Consider the following 21059-nt stretch of genomic DNA (forward strand, 5'->3'; position numbering starts at 1 on the left):
ACTAGTTGCTTTGGGAAATGGATGTTCAGTTAAAACATAAACATTACCTTTTTTCAGATGGTGTCATATACTAGTTGAGAAGATATATATATTTGAGAACAAGTACATTAAAGACAAACTCAGAAATCTTGGAATAAACACCTACAAATTAATCTGGTTTAAGGCAGGCACAACTAATATACTTGAGAAATACATACAAATATCTGCCCAAGAAAGGGCTAGGATTTGTAAAAATACTGGGGGGTAGGGAAGATACACATCGTTCACAAAGGCTCAAACGTTTTGTGTATTTCTTTATTTTTGGACTCTGATCTGCCTATTTTAGACGTTATAATATCATTTTCATGTTTCCCACCTCCAAAGGATAGGAAACTGCTGTCAGAGGAAACTCCAAGAGAACAAAAAATACTGTGCTTCACATTCAAGCACCAAGGTGCTTCTGGGTTGAAAGTATTAGCTGGTGACCTGGCCATTGCCCCGGGGGCACCTATTTGGGGGCTCATTTCATGTCCCTATTGTGCCCACTGAAGTGGTACCTATTTATCTACTCACGTTTGCACGCTTTCAAACTATAAAGCGGGCAGGAGCTGGAACAAATGGCAGGAACTCACCCTGTTAGACAGCAGCCCTCAGGTCTAAAACTCAAGCTTGCTGTTTGTCAATCCAGTGTTCTAACCACGTGTGCCACCACACTCCTCAAGGGCTGTGCTAAGCAATAACACTGGAAGGTTTTGACTAAAAACGATACATGAACACAGCCATGAGATTTATTAAGCATAGATTACGGTTTTGCATTATATGTATATCAGGCCACTCTGTCTTGTTCAAAAACCACAAATCAAAGAAAGTCATGGCTTATTGCAAAAGGCATAACAAATTACCTAGTGACCTTTATGGTTATTTGTTTGTTTAATTCATCTGTGTGCCTCCCATCTTGTCTAGAAAACATGTTAAGCAATATAGCACATTTGCCAGTTTAGTATTAATGACCCAATGAAATTGGCTATTATGTTATGGGCTATGTATGAAAATTGACAAATACTTCATTGCTCACAACCATCTGTGAAACATGCTAAAGCTAGAAGCTGTAATTAAAAATGCAATGGCTTAGCCAAAACCAAACATCCTTCATTATAGCATAATAGCATAGTCGTTCAGTCATTGTGTGAGTGTTATTAATCAGTTATCTGCAAATTGTACTTCTGCCCTAGTTTTTAAACATGATCTTTAGTGGGAGAAGAACAAAATTAAGAAGTCCCACACTCTTATCACTTCTCCATTTACAAGTTCCAAGTGAATTCCAGAGACAAGCTTTTTAGTTCCCGCTGTCATTCATGAAACACTTAAGATTAGATTATTACTAGAACTTCCATTTAACATCTGATATTCATCCATTTGACATAACTGTTTCCCTGACAGTTAATGTGAAAATGATATGTAGCAACTTCCAATAAATATTTTGGCACAAGTATTGTCATATATTAGTTGGCGCAATGCATTGTCATACATTGCCTAAACATTTGAAATAATGGACAATACAAAAGAGAACAGCTGTCCGCCAAGGAGGCAGCTGACATAAACCTAGGAGACAGACATTGTAAACATTTGCGCTAAATAGTTTTTTTTAAAGCTGTTTATAAAGATATATTGTTAAAACATCTGCTCAGATTTAATCTAATGAATTGCTAGCTTTAAGGCAAGGTCAACTCTTGAGAACCTGTAACATGTCTGGGGAATTATGATTTTACAGAAGCCATAAGCGGAACTCTGTGCATTAAAATACATAGAAAAGGCAAATTAAGTAATTTTAAAAACCAAATTAGGTAAAACTGCAAAAGAATGCATGAACCAATTGAATAAAAGTATCAACCAATGTTGTTGGGTTGGTTGGGACATGTGTATCTTTGTGGTCATTAAATATTTAAAATGTAGATTCAAGTATACAGATAGTCTTTGGGCTACAACCACTCATTCAGCAACTGTTCAAAGTTACAACAGTGCTGAACAAGGGCACTTACAATGGTTCCTCGGACTTCTGGTCATTGCAGTCACATGACTGTAATCAAGGTGTTTGGTACCCAGCTCACAATTATGACAGCACAGTGAGCCACTGTCACATGATTGCAATTTCCAATGATCCCTGCTAGAGAACAAAGTCAATAAGGAAGCTGGCAGGAAGTCAGATGTGATCAGAATACAGATTTGCTCAAGCAGGGACCCTATTCCATTTCTGACAAGTGGCTGTCCAGTCTCTTCTTGAGAGCCTCCAGTGAGGGAGCACCCACAACGTCTGAAGGCAAGCTGTTCCATTGGTTGATTGTTCTCATGGTCAGAAAATTTCTCCTTATTTCTAGGTTGAACCTCTCCTTGATCAGTTTCCACCCTTGTTCCTTGTCTGGCCTTTGGGTGCTTTGGAAAATAGGTTGTCACCCGCCTCTCTGTGACAGCCCCTCAAATATTAGAAAACCGCTATCATGTCACCCCTGGTCCTTCTTTTCAGTTCTTCCAACTGTTCTTCATATGTTTTAGCCTGTTCTTTGTTTAACAATGGCAAGCAGGACTGACGTAATTGCCTTCGCTAAGTGATGTGGTCACATGAAGTTCCTGGTCCCACTGCCATCATAATCGGAGGACTACCTGTATATAATTTTCCTAATTTTCTTTGGAACAATCAATTATGGAATCAAAGATGCTAAGAGATGGAACATTTAAAACCCTCTCCTATCTCTTTTATTTCATAAAGTTCTTTGTCCTGGAAATATACCATTGCTGGGAACCAAAATGATATGTTTTTTTCCTCTTAGTTCAAGAATAATTTTAACCCCCCTCCAACACTAATTTGGGAACACTACTGTACAATGTATTCTCTTTTTTCATAGTGGAAGGTAAGAAATAAAGCACTCACAGTTTTACTCCAGATGAGCCCGGTAGTATGGTATTCTTTTATATATGCTTGAAGCTCTGTCCAAATATTGAGGAATGATTTCACCCAATCAACGTGACGCAAATCACTGTAACATAATAACAGCTATATGTTCATGTTCTTTAGGATCCCTTCTGACCTTCAAGTCAAGAAGAGAATTACCACTGATGGTAATCACCTCAGATATACTGGCCAAGCAAAGTAGTTAAATTGGGTGATGAAGGTGATGGTGGTGGAGTATTAACTTACCTATGCTTGTAGTCTTTTAACACCCTATTAGTATAAAACGTAGCAGCATCATTCATCTCCTTTACATAAGGTCCTGGCTTAGCAGACTAAAAGAGAACACAGGAGCATTGTGTAAAACCACAAGAATCCTTTTTGAGAAAGAAAAGGTAAATGTAATCATGGGGGAACAACCTCCTTCCTATTTTAACCGATCGTTATTTCAAAGCAACATAGATACAAGTAAGGTTTGTGGAAGTCTATTCTGCTGACCTTGTTCTCTAAGAAAATTAAGGCCATTCCATGATACCTGGTGACTTTTCAGGACTATGCTTGCAGTTTCCTTGGCAACTATATGGAAGCAATATGGAATATTTGCCACTGCCTTGTTTAGGAATGCTTTCATGCCTTCACAGTTTAGACTACATCCCTGGTGATCTCCCAGCCGTGTAGTAAACAGACCCAACCCTGCTTAGCTAAATGTTTCCATCAACCCCACATATTGAGGGATTCAATAAAGTGGGCTGCTGTGACTGAGGATGGAGAGGAAATCTTTAAAAGTGAGGTGGTGATATGATAGTACCATCTGCAAGCAATGAGGTCTGAAACGAGTCAAACCAGTCCAAGGTTGCATGATAGATAAGGGTGAGAAAATTGGTTTTGTCCACTTCTAAAACTCAGAACTTACAATTGTTATCCATCCAAGAGCTGGAATACTTTCGCTGACAGCAGACAGATGATTAAACATATTGCTTCCACGATTTCTCTCTCTGAACATCTGAATTTCCTGAATTTTTTCCGATATTGGTTTTAGAAGAATGGCAACTTCACACTGCAGTATTAATAAAATGAAGAAATCAGTATCAGAACAGAAATGTTTCTTTTCATATGTGTGTGTGCGTGCACACACACTTATGCATACACATGCATTCACAAACCAGTTTTCTTGTCATTATTGAAACTGAGATCTTTTCAAAATTTATTTCTTACAGGAAGAATTGTCTTGTGAGGTAAAATATGTTTCAGTCGTTATACATATGGAAGCCTTCCTCATTTTACCAAGAGGATTCATAAATATTTCTTTTCTAAAGCTCTGCCCTTAATACCTAGCATTAAGAGTAGTCCAGAAGACATCAAAGACCCAGAAAACCCAATGTTGAGGATTAGTATTATGGGCTTGTAGAAATTTATCCTTTTTAGGAAAATAATTATGCATATTTAATAAGGAAAGACAGTCATTTTAAGTAATATTAAATGTCTATGATTCAAAAATTATCTCATTGCCAAAGCTATAAAAAATTATCTAGACCCATACAGGAAATTACAAAAAACTCAAGTAAAAAAATAACATAGCTATAATACTGTATGTTTAATAGGAATTATCATAAATTACACAGGTCAGATCTTACATTTCTGGATGGCTAATTCTGTATCTATCTACCTTGATATAATTTTCAGAGCCTTATTTTTAAGCACTGCATTACACAAACACTTTTTTCCCCTTGTCTCATATTTTATGTACAGTGAAACCATTTTCTCAATCTTTTGCAAAGTAGTTTTTCTAACGTGCATGGTGGAACGCATCATAGCACTCTGAAATTTTATTAGCATTCAATTTTTGTGCAGAGCAGATTCACTCAGGTTTAAAAGCTTATCCCTGGGTGAAGATCCTCAACCAGCTTCAGCAGAGATTAATATTTTCTTCTTTATTTCTAGTGCTGGAGAGGTCCTTTTGAATAGGAATGTTTGGCAACATATTTGACAGCTGTATTGATCCCATAGTACAGTTGGTATGAAGAGCCGTGGTGGCACAGTGGTTAGAATGCAGTATTGCAGGCTAATTCTGCCAACTTCCAGCAGTTCGATTCTTACTCAAGGTTGACTCAGCCTTCCATCCTTCTAAGGTTGGTAAAATGAGGATCCAGATTGTTGGGGGCAATATACTGAGAGGGCTGTAAAAGCACTGTGAAGTGGTATATAAGTCTAAGTGCTATTACTATTGCTATTACTATGGAACTAAACATGCATCACTAGAACAGCAGCACAACCCAATAATAAATGCATAAGGGAAGATAGAAAAGGGTTTGGCTAGGAAAAAGCAGGCAGTTTTGGGAAGTCTTGGTATGTTTCTAGACCATTGGTGCAAATTAACTTTTTTATTTTGTGCCTTCAAGTCAGTTTCGACTCTTGGTGACTGCCTGGATTAGTCCCTGCACTTATTTTCTTGGCAAGATTTCAGAAGAAGTTTGCCATTGCCTCTTTCCTGTGGCTGCGAGAGAGTAACTGGCTCAAGATGACCCAGTTGGCTCTGTGCTATCATGGAAATAGAATTCATTGTCTCCTGATTTCTAGCCATGCCTTAAACACTACATCAAATTGGCTCTCAATAACAAATGGACTACACTGGCATAAATCACATAATAGGGCTATTTTCCCTGCATAGTGATTTCTTGAATGGAAATGATCAATTGCGTAATAGAAAATCGCATAAACAGAAATCACATAAAGTGAGGGAAACTATTTTAGTGGGAATTCTTTATACATAATTACTTTAGTTTTAGTTTATTCTCATTCCAAAATGTTTTTAAAATAACTTTCCACTTCTTGTTTACTTAAAGGATAATTTTTGTTTTTAACATTGAAGCATTTGAAATAAATTCCAAATAAGTAAAAAAGTTTAAATCGCAGGTTTCTGAAGAGTAATTTTGCAGGCAGTAGCTACTAGCCAGCTAGTATACGTAAACTGTAGTATCAGATGATGGTTTTCTCATGTGACCATTTCCACTTCACATACAAATATAGAACATGACCATAAAAAGGAACAAAGCATTCACTCTGCTAAGTAATTTATTGTAGTTGTTATAGGATTGACATGCCAGCTGGAATTATCTTGTTAGCTCTTGCTATTTTTGCATATGCAGGGAAATGACGGGCTTCAAGACGGAATAAAATGTAAGCACTGCTAGCAAAAACATATCTCAGAAAAATCACAATGAACAAACATTTCTTTGTGACTTGCCGACATGGATGCTACATTTGAACTAAAGAATCCTACATGCTTCAGAATACTAATGGCTTTGTTTTCTGTTATTACTTTAGGATAAATTGTGCAAATGCCCCCTTCTATAACATTGCTTTTGAATATTTGCAAAGCTGTGGAGACATGATCACCAACAGTTTATTCATCCACCGCTTCACAAACTGCCTGGAAAGCTCAATGGCACAATTGCTTGCTTTTTCAGGAGTTGCTGTCATCTTAATATGCTTTTCTCTGCCCTGGGAATTCTGATGAAAATTAATGCTCATTCTACCTGTCTGGATTTTGCTTAAATTTGTGACTTCAGCTTAAAGTACAAACAGGAACAGATACTGTCACATTAACGAAGTATTTTCTGTTATGTTCATATCAACTTTTCTTTATACTATAATCCGCTATTTCTAAATCTACAACACATATTTTTTGCTTTTGACAAGATGAAACTATCATACCACTTGCAGTAAAAAATGCTACTGAAGCAGCTGAACGTTACAGAATATTTATTTTGCCTGACAGCTGTGTTTCACATACACATATACAGCTGTGTTAATTTTACACTATGATATATATTTCAGCTTATCATAATAACAGCAAAAATTGTTTTTCTTTTACTTAGGAGGATTCACCATATCCTATATACTGTATTATTCAATGTGGCTAGAGGTTCTAAATTAATAATAGGTGAACTGGGGGCCACAAGGAATTGCAGGAGATCCAAAATTCTTGAGGATACCGAATTGTTTGATAATGTGCCATGAAGCTGGTGTCAATCCTTACTGCGTAGATAATTTGAACCTGGTTATTTGCGCCGTGAGCAAAAACTCAAGGTTGATTTGTTCAATGAGTCATTTCTTTGTTTTCTTGGTTGACTAAGTTATTCCCAGGAGTCTTGTCCAACACCAAGGTTCAAAAATGTCTTCCTAACCTGCTTTTTCAAAGTCCAACTTACGCTCCCATAGGGTGTCACATAGAATGCCATTGCTTGCATTATTCTGATCTTTGTAGGTACAGACACATCATGAGACCGGAATATATTCCTAGGGCAGGGTTAGGCAACCTTGGCTCTTTTAGGACTCTGGCTCAGGAATTCTGGGAGTTGAAGTCCACGAGTCATAAAAGAGCCAAGGTTGCCTACCTCTGTCCTAGGGCCTTCATAACTGTTCTACTAAGTGCTAGTCTATGGATGATTGTTGTATCTGCTGTTATTAGTTTTGTCTTCTTTATATATAATGTTAGCCCATTTTTTTTCAGTGCACTTTTTATTTTTATCATCAGAGCTTGCAGATGCTTTGCACTGTCAGCTATCACACTAGCAACAGCAATAGCACTTAGATTTATATACCGCTTCACAGTGCGGGTCCTCATTTTACCAACCTCGGAAGGATGGAAGGCTGAGTCAGCCTTGAGCCCGTTGATAATCGAACTGCCGAACTGCTGGCAGTCAGCAGAATTAGCCTGCAATACTGCATTCTAACCACTGCACCACCACGGTGTCATCAGCATAGCACAGGTTATTCAATTTTATTCCTCCAATTTTAAAACTACCCTTATCTTTTTTAAAATTCATCTTTCCTTAATATACAATATATTCAGCATATGAACTGAATAAATAAGGGGAAAGCATACAGCCTTCTCACACTCAGTGGCCAACTTGAAGTCACTCTGTTCTTCCTTTCAGAGCTATATATAGGTTTTGCATAGGAAAATGAGGGGTTCTAGGATTCTTATTTTTCTAGATAGATTCCCTAACTTGATATGACTGCATAATTGAAGGCGTTTCTATAATCAATGAAGCAGACAGTGATTTCTTTTGGGCATTCTTTGGCTTTCTCAATTATCCAGCATGTATCAGTGATAATGTCTTGCATTTTTTGAATTTTTCTAAAGCTAGCTTGAACATCTGGCATCTCTTTTCCCGTGCAGGATTCTAATCTGTGTTGGATTCTAATCTGTGTTGGATGATCCTAAGCATTATTTTGCCAGCACGTGAAATTAAGAATATTGTATTGTAGTTTGGAAGCTTGTACATGCTGTTAAATCTCCTTTTTCATACTGGAATGTAGATAGGCCTCTTCCGATCTGGTTTTCTGCAGATTTGCTGGTATAGCTTAATTACACACTTTAATTATTCTGTTTCTGTTGTTTGCCATTTTATGTGAAGGTGTTCTATTAATTCCTATAGCCTTCTGACTTGGTAAGGGCTAGAGTGCTAATGTAACTTCATTTTCTAATGCTATAGAATAGATTAATGTTAAGTATAGTGTATTTTCTACCGTATCTTGGATGTTGCATCTCTACTGTACAGTATTTCATTATACCAATTCCACTTTTTAGCAGTACTATAATCAATTTAATTTCTATGCACTACTCTGTTGCGGTCCATGTACAGAGGTGTTGTTTTGATGATTTGAAGTCAGTGTTATCTATGAATAAATCATTGTACTGGCAGAAATTAATGTTGCTCTCCTGCTTCATTTTGGTTTCCTAAATCTTACAATCCAACTCCATTTTCCTCCTTAAAATTTCCAGTCTCCAATCACAAACAACACATCTTGTTTGCATGTTCTGTTAATTTCAAATTGAACTTGATCACAAAACCTATCAACGTCCTCTTCTGCATTAGTGGTTGGAGCATAAGTGGACAGTCATGATATTAAAAGGATGTCCATAAAGTCTAATGGATTATGGTCACTGATTACACTCTAGCCAATCATTGTTCTTGCTATAAACTTTTTCATTATAAAAGCAACTAGTTCCTGTTTTGTTTTTCATATATGTATGTGTAATAAACAGCCTTATTTTCTGACTGAATGATCCAATTCTTCTCAATTCACTGATGCCTAAGATGTTCAGTTTTATATACAATTAAGTGGTCATTTAATGAAAGTTTCTTACTTCACAACTTTATCAGAACTATTAACTAGAGAATTAAAACAAATTTTGAGATATTTCCAGATATTTAACCAAGATTGGGAAAAGTAACTTTATTTATAGGACTCCTATATCCGCTGGCAGAAATTCATCTGCCACTCTCTAGGGTATGGTCTTTTATTCTAGGCATACATCCAACCAAACCACTGCGTTACAAGAGCCAGTCATTTTTATTTTTTAAATAAGTTTAGGCACCCAGACTTTTTTTTAAAAATAAAATGAACCAAAAGCCTGATTTTGTTTTGCTTTACAACATGCCAACTTCCCATTTTTAGAAATCCGCCAACAAAACTTTAACATTTCAGGGGACCACAACATTTCTTACCTCTTGGGGCTCTTGATAACGTGAGGTCAACCAAAGAAATGCCCTTTGAGCTTGGAAAGCTGCATGAACCATTTCTGCCTATGGAAAAAGGATAAACAAGGGAATAAGCTATGAATTAAAAATATTAAAAACCAACACTTTTAAGTGCACTTTCTCTACCTGAGACTGTTTTGATCCCTTAAACAAAGCTATCCGAATAAAGCTAAACCCATGTACTCTAACCAAGCTACAGCGTGGTTTGTAGTAACGGCTAGCAGAGCAGCACCACTTCGTAATATAGAAGTAAAGGTAACAGTTTAATCTGAATCAAGTTCGTCCATTTTCTACGCATTCCTGGCAGAAACCATTTTTGCTTTCATCTATTTCTTTTCACATGTGATCTGTTTTCTTGTGGTGCAATTTGTGGGTAAGCTTAATACAAACAAACCTCGGCTTATGACCACAACTGACCCCAATATTTCTGTTGTTAAGTGAGACATTTGTTAAGTGAGTTTTGCCCCATTTTACGACCATTCTTGCCACAGTTGTTTAGTGAATCACTGCAATTGATAAGTTAGTGACACAATTGTTGAGTGAATCTGGCTTCCTCATTGACTTTGCTTGTCAGAAGGTGCAAAATGATTTTGGGACACTGCAACGGTCATAAATATGAACCAGTTGCCAGGCATCTGAATTTTGTTCATGTAAACCTGGGGATGCTGCAATGATTGTAAATGTGAAAAACGGTCCTAAGTCACGTTTTTCAGTGCTGTTGTAACTTTGAAGAGTCACAAAAACAAACTGTTTTAAGTTGAGGACTACCTGTATATATAAGCACAATTTTTAATGTTTTATTTGCAATGATGTAAATATATATAAGCTTACAGAAAAGAGACATCGCTAGGTAAAACTAACAGATGTGTTTCTTTTTTTTAATCTCATTTAAGAGAGTCAATAAAATTTAAGTTAAAAATGTGAATTTTTAATTTAAGAGAAAAGAAGAAAAGGGAAAATTATTCTTGTTTATAATTTCGCAAATTATAAATTGTATGTAGAGGATAGAGAAATGTTTGTCCTGTCTAACAATATTAAATCTTAGATTTTCCAATAAATTATTTACAGGGCAACAAAAGGAAACCATTTTACCCATGCTATGTAATTTACCGGGTATTTGTAATTTGTTTTCCTCGATTGTCTTCTTGTATGTCATCATCACTTCAAGCTTCATATCATTCAGTACCAATTCAAATTGTTGACAAGCACATTAAAAGGAGCTATAGAATCTCTTCATTCCAAAATAAACACGAACAATTGTATCACAATAGCATTGTGAAAAAAGCTCAAAGTGTAAATCCTTTCAATGAACCTCTGTATAAATGGCTCTGCATTGGCTTTAGAAAAACACTGGGCAACTCTGTGTCAAAGGGGACTGAACCAGCATACATCCCGATTCACTGAATGAAGGGTAATCAACTGAAACGAAACCCAGACAAGACAAAATTGTTCTTGGTTAGAACGACAGCATACTGAGCATGCCTATTCATCCCAATCTAGACTGACTCGCATCTCTCTAAAGAATCAGAGGGATGGGATAAAGCAAAACAAAAAGAAATCATCACCCCAAGACATGTTGTTGCCTGAGAGGAGAGGCAATATGATGCCTGCACGTGTGTACACCTGCTCAGCCTCCTTGTTTTCTGAGCTGAACAGATGGCTGAATTTTTCATTACTCAACAGTGACAGGACAGCCTTCTCCATTGCAGCTTCATGGCTTGGGGATACGAGACATGACTAGCTTCCTATATATAATTTGCTTTATATATCATGCTAAACCCTAACACAGTTTGTTGGTTTGGGCTCAGCCTATTCTATCTATCCCTTGCTGAACAATCCATGATAACATGAGGTGTGAGTCCTGTGTCAGCACCATATAGAGCCCTGGAGCTCTCTCTCCTTTTCAGAATCTGCTACCTAGAGTAGCCTCTCATTGTCTCTAATAATAATGTCAGACCTGTTATTCAATTGAGCCCAAAATTTATCTTGCTAAGTGAGAAATTTGTTAAGTGAGTTTTGCCCCCTTTTTATGAGTTTCCTTGCCACATTTGTTAAGTGAACCCCTGCAGTTGTTAAGTTAGTAACCCGGTTGTTAACTGAACCTGGCTTTCCCTTTGACTTTGCTTGTTAGAAGGTTGCAAAAGAGGATCACATGATCCCAGGACCCCGCAACCGTCACAAATATGAAGCAGTTGTCAAGCATCCGAATGTAAATCACATGATCATGGGGATGCTGCGATAGTCCTAAGTGTGAAAAATGGCCATAAATCCCTTTTTTTCAGTGCCGTTGTTAAGTCACCAACCGACTTGCAAACGAATTGTTGTAAATCGAGCACTACCTGCACTGCAATAGCCAACCTTTCATTTGTTTTCACACGTGAGCACGTCGAACAGAGAAATTGTCGCTTGTTCCGCTTGCACTTATTATTGCAAGTGTTCCCTTGACAACTGTGGCTATCATTCCTCCTTTAGCCAAACTTGATACCGATCTATCAGATCACCAGTTCAAGAAGTGGTTCAGAATGAAGCCTTGACCTTTTGGGAGCTACTGTATACATTTAGCTAATGGCTGCAAGTTATTCACCTAAGCCAGCTATAATAAATAATGCTTTCAGCTTTGTAGCGTTTATTATAAAACTAACTCCCAAAATTATTAACTGAACTGAGGTCTTTCAGAACAATTACCTTCTAATCAAGTAATATAGAATAATATTTTTTGCTATCAGCAAATATGATTAAAAAACAATCACCCATTTGGGGTTTTTTTCCTTTTCAATATATAAAGTGAGGTACAAATTTATGCAGACCTTGGCTGCTTTTTGCACGGCACATAAAACCTTTAAGAAGACTGAGTAAGTAGGGAAACGATCAAAATTCAAATTTATTTATTACAGCTTTGAGGTCAGATACGAACAAAATATTTAAATAAAAGAAGCATTATATCCTTCTGGTTTTGTTTGACAAGGAAATGAAGAAACAACCTTTTGGTAACCTAACAGCTGCAACAGGTTTTCCATGCATAATGAAAACTGTACTATGCTTCAAAAACAGACACGGACCAAACCTCAAGTAACCTTGATTTTTGAGGGAGCCTTGGAAATTTTGAGATGTCTTGGAAATTTGTAAAAGATGAGATGGTTGGCACCCATTTCACCTCTTAAAGAAAATCCCAAATATCCCCATAGCCAAATTTTGGGCGACTACCCTTGTTGAGAGATCTATGGCTGAAATAAAATTGCTAGCATGTGCTATATGCAACCATAGGCTGTAGTTTTTCATGTCTGTGCTAAGCCAGAGCTCAATGGCTGAATTCAACCAGTTAAATCAAAATTTAAAAAAAAACTTATTCACGGTGGAGGGAATCATTTAAGAATAAAAAAAACTTGCTCCCCCAGCTAATGAGTATTTTACATGTAGGTTGAAAGTGAGCATATGCTTAAGCATATATACAGTATCTGTGGGTTGTCACTAGCCCTGTCAATTCCTTTGGTCCCAAAAGAGTTCCATGTGAAATAGTATGATTTTTTTATTCCAAAAAGTTGGTTTTCCTTTCAGCATAGAGTTCAGCATAGAGTTAATTAAAACACTTTATGTCTTGCTCTCCTATGCTTGAAGTTTACAAATTGACTCTCAACATTTACTATTTCTAGACAGAATTTTAAAAACTACATATAAATAAACAACCAAAATATATTATATCAGTTAAATATCAATATCACTTAAATTCCGAGTTCAACTGAGAACAGAGTATAATTAAATAGATCACATGGGATAAATTAAATTCACAAGGTTGGACGTAGATATTTATGTCCATGTTAATGTGACCTTACATATGTTTAACTTTGAAAGTTCCATTTAATTCTTTGGGTTTCTCCTCTAGTAATTATGCATAAGATTATGTTTAAAAATACCCTAAACATATTCCAAGATATAATATACTGTTTCCTGTGTATCGGACAGTTTTCTGGACAACAGGTGTTTTCTGAAACCAAATACAACTTGCTTTTCAACTCCTGGTATGAAAGAAGAAGCAGCTGTACACATAATGCACGGGACATGTGGCCTACAAGATATGTAGAAGAAAAGCATTCCTTCTTTGACCTGCTAAGGCAAAGCACAGGTGTTGGATCAAGTCCACTGAGATCCACCATGGTCTCTTTTTCGCAGTGCAGCCTAAGTCAGAAAACTTTTAAGAAAATGTATTGCAGAGCTAAAGAAAGGTAATGACATAAATAGACTATGCAGGACAATTCCTAATGTTATCGCACTAATATATGATATCGTCTAGTAGTCCAAGGGCCGGCAACCTGAAACAGTGAAAGAGCCACTTGGAACTGGTTCCCTCACAAAAGAAAAAACTGGGAGCCGCAAAGAAGGGTGTGTATGCGCGTGCATGCGCAAAACAACAGGCTCCAACTCTTCCCCCCCCCCAGGAAACAAGAGGTTCGCGGACTGGTTTTCACACCGCCTTCCAGCTGCTGCCACTACTGCTGCAAACTGGAAAGGGCGATTCGTAGCTTCGGAAGCCCCCCAAGCAGGAAAGGGTGCCCCGATGAAGCCTTTTCCTACCAGGCTTTGCTGCAAAACCCCACATCGTCCAGGGCCCCCGTGATCGCCCAGAAGTGACCCAACAAACACCACAAGCGCAGCAAACGCCCTTCCACTCCCTAAACCCAACAACTGGCGAACGGCGTCAGCTGGTCTTCTTGCTCCTTTCCCTCCCTCCCTCCCTCTGCTGCCGCCGCCTGCCGTTCCCGCATCGCCTTTACTCCTCGCCTTTACCTTTGCTAAGCCTGCCCATGACGAGTTTGAAGAGGGTGCGGGCAAATTTCACGAGGCTGTGTTTGCAGCACTTCCCGCACCCGCTCATGGCGCCCGAGGAGGAAGGGCCCGGCTTCTCTTCTGCTAGCTAGCCTGAAAAGTCCTCGCCAACGTCAAGAGCACAAAACCCCAACTGAAGTCTGCTGGGGGGAAAGGGAGGCGGCTCTTTTGCTGCCGCTTCCCCGGACACCGAGTTTCCTGTGCGAAGCTTGCAGCCTCGGGAGGCACATGCGTGGCAGTGGCGGCGGGTCTCCCTGGCGACGAGCGGTGGGTTGCGGTGCCGTCTTCAGCCTGGGCGCCGCCAGAGCCACCCGAGCACCCTGCCCCTCCCCCCGGGGCCTCCAAATTGCCGCCACCTGTTTGGAGATCATGTTTGATGAAGGCGGAAGCTCTGCAAACGGGACAGTGGAGGTTTGGAGAGCTGCGTGCGCAGCTCTCCAAACCATCGCCACCCGTTTGGAGATCTGCCACCTACATCAAACACGGACGAAGGCAGAAGCTCTGCAAATGGGACGTTGGCGGTTTGGAGAGCTGCACGCGCAGCTCTCCAAACCGACACCGCCTGTTTGGAGATCGGCCGCCACCGTCAAACATGGACAAAGGCGGAAGCTCTGCAAACGGGACGGTGGCGGTTTGGAAAGCTGCGTGCTCTCCAAATCTCTGCCCCCCATTTGGAGAGCTGCTGCCTTCGTTCACGTTTCTTTCGGCCCTGAAAGGCACCAGCTCTCCAAACCTCTGCCTCCTCATTCTCTCAATGGGACTTTTTTACTCCCACTTTTTTTTCCAGAATGGTGGAGGGGGACTGGGAGCCGCAGGAGATGGCTTAAAGAGCCGCATGCAGCTCTGGAGCTGCAGGTTGCCGACCCGTGGTCTAGTCAGTGCTTCTTTTTTTCCTAAAAAAAGGTGCCACAACTCTCATCTTGGCGGGCGCAGGAGGCTGGGGGCGGCACTGCTGCGGTCACGGGTGCTAGGGGTGTTGGTGGCGGGCTGCCCCCTGGGGCCAGAGCCAGCACAGCTGGTGCTGTGGGAGCAGCGAGGCCCGCTCTATACAGCGGGGCTGCATGGTGTGAGCAGCAAAGGCGGTGCGGGCCAGGCGATGCAGAAAAAAAGCCCTGCTTTTATGTTTTAATCTTATGATTTTAAAAATATTGTAAGTTGCCCCAAACCTCGCCATGTGGATTTGCTACAAATATTATATAATCAGTAAATAAAGGTAGAACATATGTTAAATATACATCAAATGATAATATGCTTCCCTACAAAGTCAATTCTTGTTCAATGACAGACCAAGGAGTTAACTCAGAAAGACAAGAGGAAAATTTAGAAGAGGTCTGTGCAACTTGTAGAAGGGAAAGGCCCACACTGATAAATTAAAAATCTTTGTGGTCTGCAAAGGAATGCTGCTGGGCTAATCAATAATTTGGTGACTAGAGGAGCATCTACAGTGTTGGAGTTCGTGGTCATGGTAAGCCATGGAGGCACTAGGCAACATGACTTTCAGGGCAGTGGTGGTGATTTTATTACTTTTTTTAAAAAAGTCTGTGCTCTGTCCAAGGGTGCTTGGTAGGCTGCATGTACAAGCCTGGTCTAGAATTTATTTTGGAGCATTCAACTATCTACAGCAGGCATGTCAAACTCATTTTCTTTGAGGCAACTTCTTATAAAAGAATTGCCATTAATTTCTTTTTAAATCAATTTTTCACTTGATTTCAAATTAAATGAATTATATTGGTTACAATGAGATTATTTTTTTAGTACAATTGCCAAATGCAATAATCTAGTTTTAGGTATATGTGTGCACTAATTATTTCAACACCAATACATTTTAACAACATATTCTATTTGTAAATGAATGCAAATGCAAATTATACAATTTTTTGTGCAAAAATAAAACAAAATAACAGATTTAAGAGCTGTTATCATTAGTTATCCTTAGATAAAAAAAATAATTCCATCATCCAAAACTTTGTTATACTATTGCAGAGATGTTAACATAGGAAATAGATTATTTTATCTAATTTTACCTTCCGAAAGACAGAAGCAGATGAAAAATGTGAGGTTCTTTCCTGTTGGCTTTTTTGAATTAGCTGTTTTACATTCTAAAAGTTTAGTTCCTAAAGAAGTAATCCTGTAAATAATTTAAATGTCCTCTTCTAGTGCAGGCTCTTTTATGACTCAAGGACTTCAACTCCCAGAATTCCTAAGCCAGCATGGCTCAGCTTGGAAACCTCTCCCTTTCCCCTCAGCATGGCTGGCTCAAGATTTCTGGAAGTCCACGAGTCATAAATAGGGCCAAGATTGCCTAGCAATAGGCTTTCAGAGGGAGTTTTTTTTTTTTTTGCAAAAAAAAAAGGTGCCGGAACGCCGTTCTGAGCGTTCTATGAGAAAAAAAGCCCTGCGTCTAGTTATGTTACAAAATCAGACTAGATTCTACCAGATATTGGTAATAATTTTAATATGATTAGGAGTTAACATTGATTTTAGGAAATGTTTTCAATTAGCAAATTTAATATAATTGAAAGAAGAGCCAGGCAGATGATCTAGAACTGAATATTGAGAATAAATATCAGTTTAGCTAAACCAAACTTAAGTCTGAGGATATTGTAAGTGGTCTTCGCATTTATATTCTTTCAAAACATTTATAATTGAATAACATTCTCAGGCCAGCTTTTGTTTGGTATTTACATAAAGTATATTATAGTTGTCTGTTGGGAAAAGTGGATTTAACTTCTATACATTTAACTCAATTTTTGGCTAGAATAAGGAAGTTCTGGATTCATCTCCTTTTTGAACTTGGTTTGAAAGCTATTTCTTCACCCTTTGAAATTTCAGCAAGTACTGGACCTTTGGCAGTCTAGAGGGAATCAATGGAAGACCCACCTTTTTGTGAAAATTAAATCTTCATAATTAGAAACTAAAACAAATAAATACTTACATGAGTCTTTATATCACCATCAAGGATCTTGCTATTCTTTATAAACTCAGCTACACTTTCATTCATGAGTCTGTCGAAAGCTTCAACATATGGTGCTAGTTCTGTGGAAGAAAGCTGAACTGAAAGAACTGGCTAAAACGTTCTCTTCATTTCATAATCTAAAATGAAAACCTCATATAACTAGGAAAGCATCTTGTAAACTCAATTGCTGCAGAAGCAATGTCCAGATTTAAATTATTCTTACATTTTGGCCCTGGCCTGTGCCATCTTTCTCCACACAGAGTAATAATAAAATTTTGTACGAAATTTTGTAAAATGTAAACATTTACTTTACTTGTTCTGAAATAGATTTAAGATGAGCTACTTCCAATCTTTAAATCCTAAAACAAGGTTCCTTTTTTGGAGCCCATATATTTAATCCCTATCTATTTTTTTAAATAATAGAGTAATTAAAGCAAAGTAATAAAACATTTTAGATTTAGCTGACTAATTGTCAACAAAATGCACTGCTATCTTGAAGCAAAGGACCAAAGGAGGACTTCCTTCAAGTGAACTCTATAAGCCTCAAGCTGTGAAGGTTCCCATCCCAGAGATGAAGAGAAAGCAAAGCTGGGACATTATGGAGATCCAGAAGCAAGTGTCAGGAATATGAACTATTGCTTCTTAAGGTCTCCTATTGTCAGGCTAGAACAGACATGTCAAACACAAGGCCCGGGGGCCAGATCCGGCCTGTGAAGTGGTTTCATGTGGCCCCCGAAGCCATCCTGGAAACATGAGGGAACGGCCCCCACTGCCTTGGCCCTGGCCCAGAGACCCTCCTTCTGCCAGAGACCCTCAGATCTGTCCCACTCCTGCCCAGGCCCCCATAGGCACCCTTGATGCGAACAATGTAGAGCTGGCCATGCCCACCCAGTAGGCCATACGCACTCTAGCCACGCCCACCCATTAGGCCATGCCCACCCTGGCCACGCCCACCCGACCCCCCTGAGGGCAACCGCAATGCTGATGCGGCCCTCAATGAAATTGAGTTTGACACCCCTGGGCTAGAACCTTTGACCATTAGGGAGAAATGGAATTGGAAGGACTGTGCTGATTCCTAATGCAAGCAAAACACGGACCTTTCAGGCTGCTCTGAATTACCGGTAATCATGAGAGCAAAGAGGAGGCCCTGCAGATCATCACTAGCAGTGAGATTCCCTTTCTGCATTTTTCAGGGCCTCTTCCTCCATTGTCCTTCTAACCACTGAAAGCCCCAGTGTGGAAATAATACAATAGAAAATTTCTGGAGGATTTGGATAACAGCTTGAAACCATACATTTTTTTTAAAAAAATATTTTTTTTAATTATTTTTTTTTAAAAAAATGCGATTGCCAGCTCTTGATAAAGAGAATTGGCCATTTCAGCAGCAGGGAATCTCAGTTAGGAATTGCAGTAGGTGGAGGAAATTCTCCACGCACAGTCCTGCTTCCTTAACCTTAGCAGAAAACGATGTCACAAATTGGCCTTGTGTATGGAAGCTATAAGGCCTTGAAGCAGAAGCCTCTATTTTCAGCAAAAACAAAGTCGAAGAAAGTATCCACAATGAAAAATCTAATACACACTAAGTGACAAAAAAAACAACACCACCTGAACACTCAACAATGCCCCAACACGTGATCGGTGCTTGGTTTTCATGCCTATAGACTGAGGACACTAGATTAGAGGGAAAGGGATGCTAAGCACATTGATTTGTGCTTCTTAGATTGTAAGCCGCCCTGAGTCTTCGGAGAAGGGCGGGATATAAATGGGATTTTTTATAAAAAAGTCACCTAGCAACTGATACCCTGAAATTATCCCACACTGAACTGAGCGTGGACAACAACAGTAATTGGTTCTGAGCAGTGCTTTTTTGTAAAAGAAAAAGGTGCCGGAACTCACACATATCATACAACCCGCCTTGCTTACCCTACAAGGTTCCATCCAAAAAAGGTGCCGGAACTCCGTTCTGAGTGTTCTATGAGAAAAAAAGCCCTGGTTCTGAGTCTAAGGCAAGGTAATCAGCACAGACAGCACTTTCTCCACTGATATTCTTTTCACCTAACTCAGAGATGGGAGGAAAGCACCTTACTGCTGACATTATGAAAAGCTTTACTCTGAATGTCTATGATCCACAAATCGAGGCACCAAAGCATGTATAATTGTTATAAAGTATTACAGTACTGTAAAGCTAAAAGAGCTGATTGTATTGTACTGTAATCTATGGGGAAGTTTTTAAGAACAGACTGGACAGCTATTTGTCTGAAATGGTATTGGGTTTCCTGCCTGAGCAAGGGGTTGGACTAGATGACCTCCAAGTTCCCTTCCAACTTTTTATTATTATTATTATTATTATTATTATTATTATTATTATTATTATTATTATGTTCACTGGATCAGTAGTTTGTTAACTGTGTTTTTTTCTAAGTTATCAGACAATATGACGTGCTTCTTGAGATGGATTATAGAAATACAATGGAAAAAACCCCAATGGAAAACAGTATGCAAAAAAACAAACAAACCCCAAAATAAAAATAACCCTTAAACTACTTTTAGTGACCGAAGTACATTTTTAATCCAATGTCAAAAAGTGGAAAATAGGTATTTTCATTTGGCAACACAGAACTTTTCTGCTAATTTTTGTTTTACTGGACAGTAAATTATTTGTAACAATCAAAACAGTAATGTTGAAATATGGAGAGAAATTTAAAACATCAATAATGTGGATAATAGATGAATTACACATCTTTTCTGCAGAACATAAAACTTTGATTAAAATGAAAGATTAATATTCCATACAGATAATTTAAAAACATGATGGAAGTGATTATCTTTTAGCTTTCTTTCGTAACAAATGTTACCACCACAGGACATTTAGGTGTTCACTTTTCAACCAAATAAAAAATAGTTTCTGAAACAATAAAATCATACCTCCATTAATTCCATTGACAGTTCCAGCAGCTCTGTGTGATTCTGATAATGATTCAAGCCTAATTACAGCTTTTTCCAACCTTTCTATCAAAGCCACCTCTGCCATTCTGGAAAAAAATTAAGAGATACACATAATACTAGCTGTGGCATGAGAAGTGTAGATTTTAGAGAACCACGAAATTATATTTTTACATACACACACACCATTTTATTATTTTTATGGATAACTCAAGGTGGTGAACACATTAAACAGACCTTCCTCGTATTTTCCCCACGAAAACAATCCTGCGAGGCAAGTTGAGTGAGTGATGGGCCCAAGGTAGGGCTTGAACTCACAGTCTCTTGCTTTCTAGTCTGGTTCCTTAACCAAACTCAGTTAATTTTTTGGTTGTGAATACCTCTTCCAAACTCAGGGCTATCTGCAGTGTCAATCACTGGCTTCAAAAAGCCATGCATGAAGAGGCAATCAAAATGTCTCTTTTAAAAGAGTATTCATGCATTGTACACATGTAAAAAGGGGTGGGGCTAAATCGCCAAGCCATGCCCACTATTCTGAAACCAATGACCATCACCACAGACAGCCCTGCACATGGAAATGAATAAATGTTGCCAAATTGCATCTTTTTTCTTTTTAAGTTAACATTGCACGTCTGTTAGCATCTTAGAAGTAGAACATATGGAGAAAATATCCAGCCTTGGCTAAACTCCACAACTTAAGTTTTCACCTCGATTAAACTGTTTTAAAAATCACATTAAATGTGTTAACCACCTCATGAATGCGAGAAGGTCTGTGTGATCTTCCAACAATTTAGCTAATAACTACTGTAAATAAGGTAATTATCGCTATCTGTAATTTCTGCATTTCCTTTTCTTGTGACTTCAC

The 21059-nt window shown here is 38.6% G+C and overlaps 1 protein-coding gene across 3 annotated transcripts in view; it reads right to left on the reverse strand.

The window, feature by feature from the left end:
• Nucleotides 1-21059, reverse strand: part of CAP2 (cyclase associated actin cytoskeleton regulatory protein 2) — a 39784-nt gene that overhangs the window by 11754 nt on the left and 6971 nt on the right. For all 3 annotated transcript variants that reach the window (XM_083360666.1, XM_083360668.1, XM_083360667.1), the window contains exons 2-7: nucleotides 20177-20283; nucleotides 17231-17331; nucleotides 9442-9519; nucleotides 3837-3980; nucleotides 3173-3258; nucleotides 2906-3011 (exon numbers count right to left, since the gene is read on the reverse strand). In XM_083360666.1, coding sequence (XP_083216792.1) covers nucleotides 2906-3011; nucleotides 3173-3258; nucleotides 3837-3980; nucleotides 9442-9519; nucleotides 17231-17331; nucleotides 20177-20282 — 621 coding nt within the window. In that variant the 5' untranslated portion in view covers nucleotide 20283. The remainder of the gene's footprint in view (nucleotides 1-2905; nucleotides 3012-3172; nucleotides 3259-3836; nucleotides 3981-9441; nucleotides 9520-17230; nucleotides 17332-20176; nucleotides 20284-21059) is intronic.

The sequence above is a fragment of the Vipera ursinii genome (genome assembly GCF_947247035.1).
Source record: "Vipera ursinii genome assembly, chromosome: 3".
Taxonomy (NCBI): domain Eukaryota; kingdom Metazoa; phylum Chordata; class Lepidosauria; order Squamata; family Viperidae; genus Vipera; species Vipera ursinii.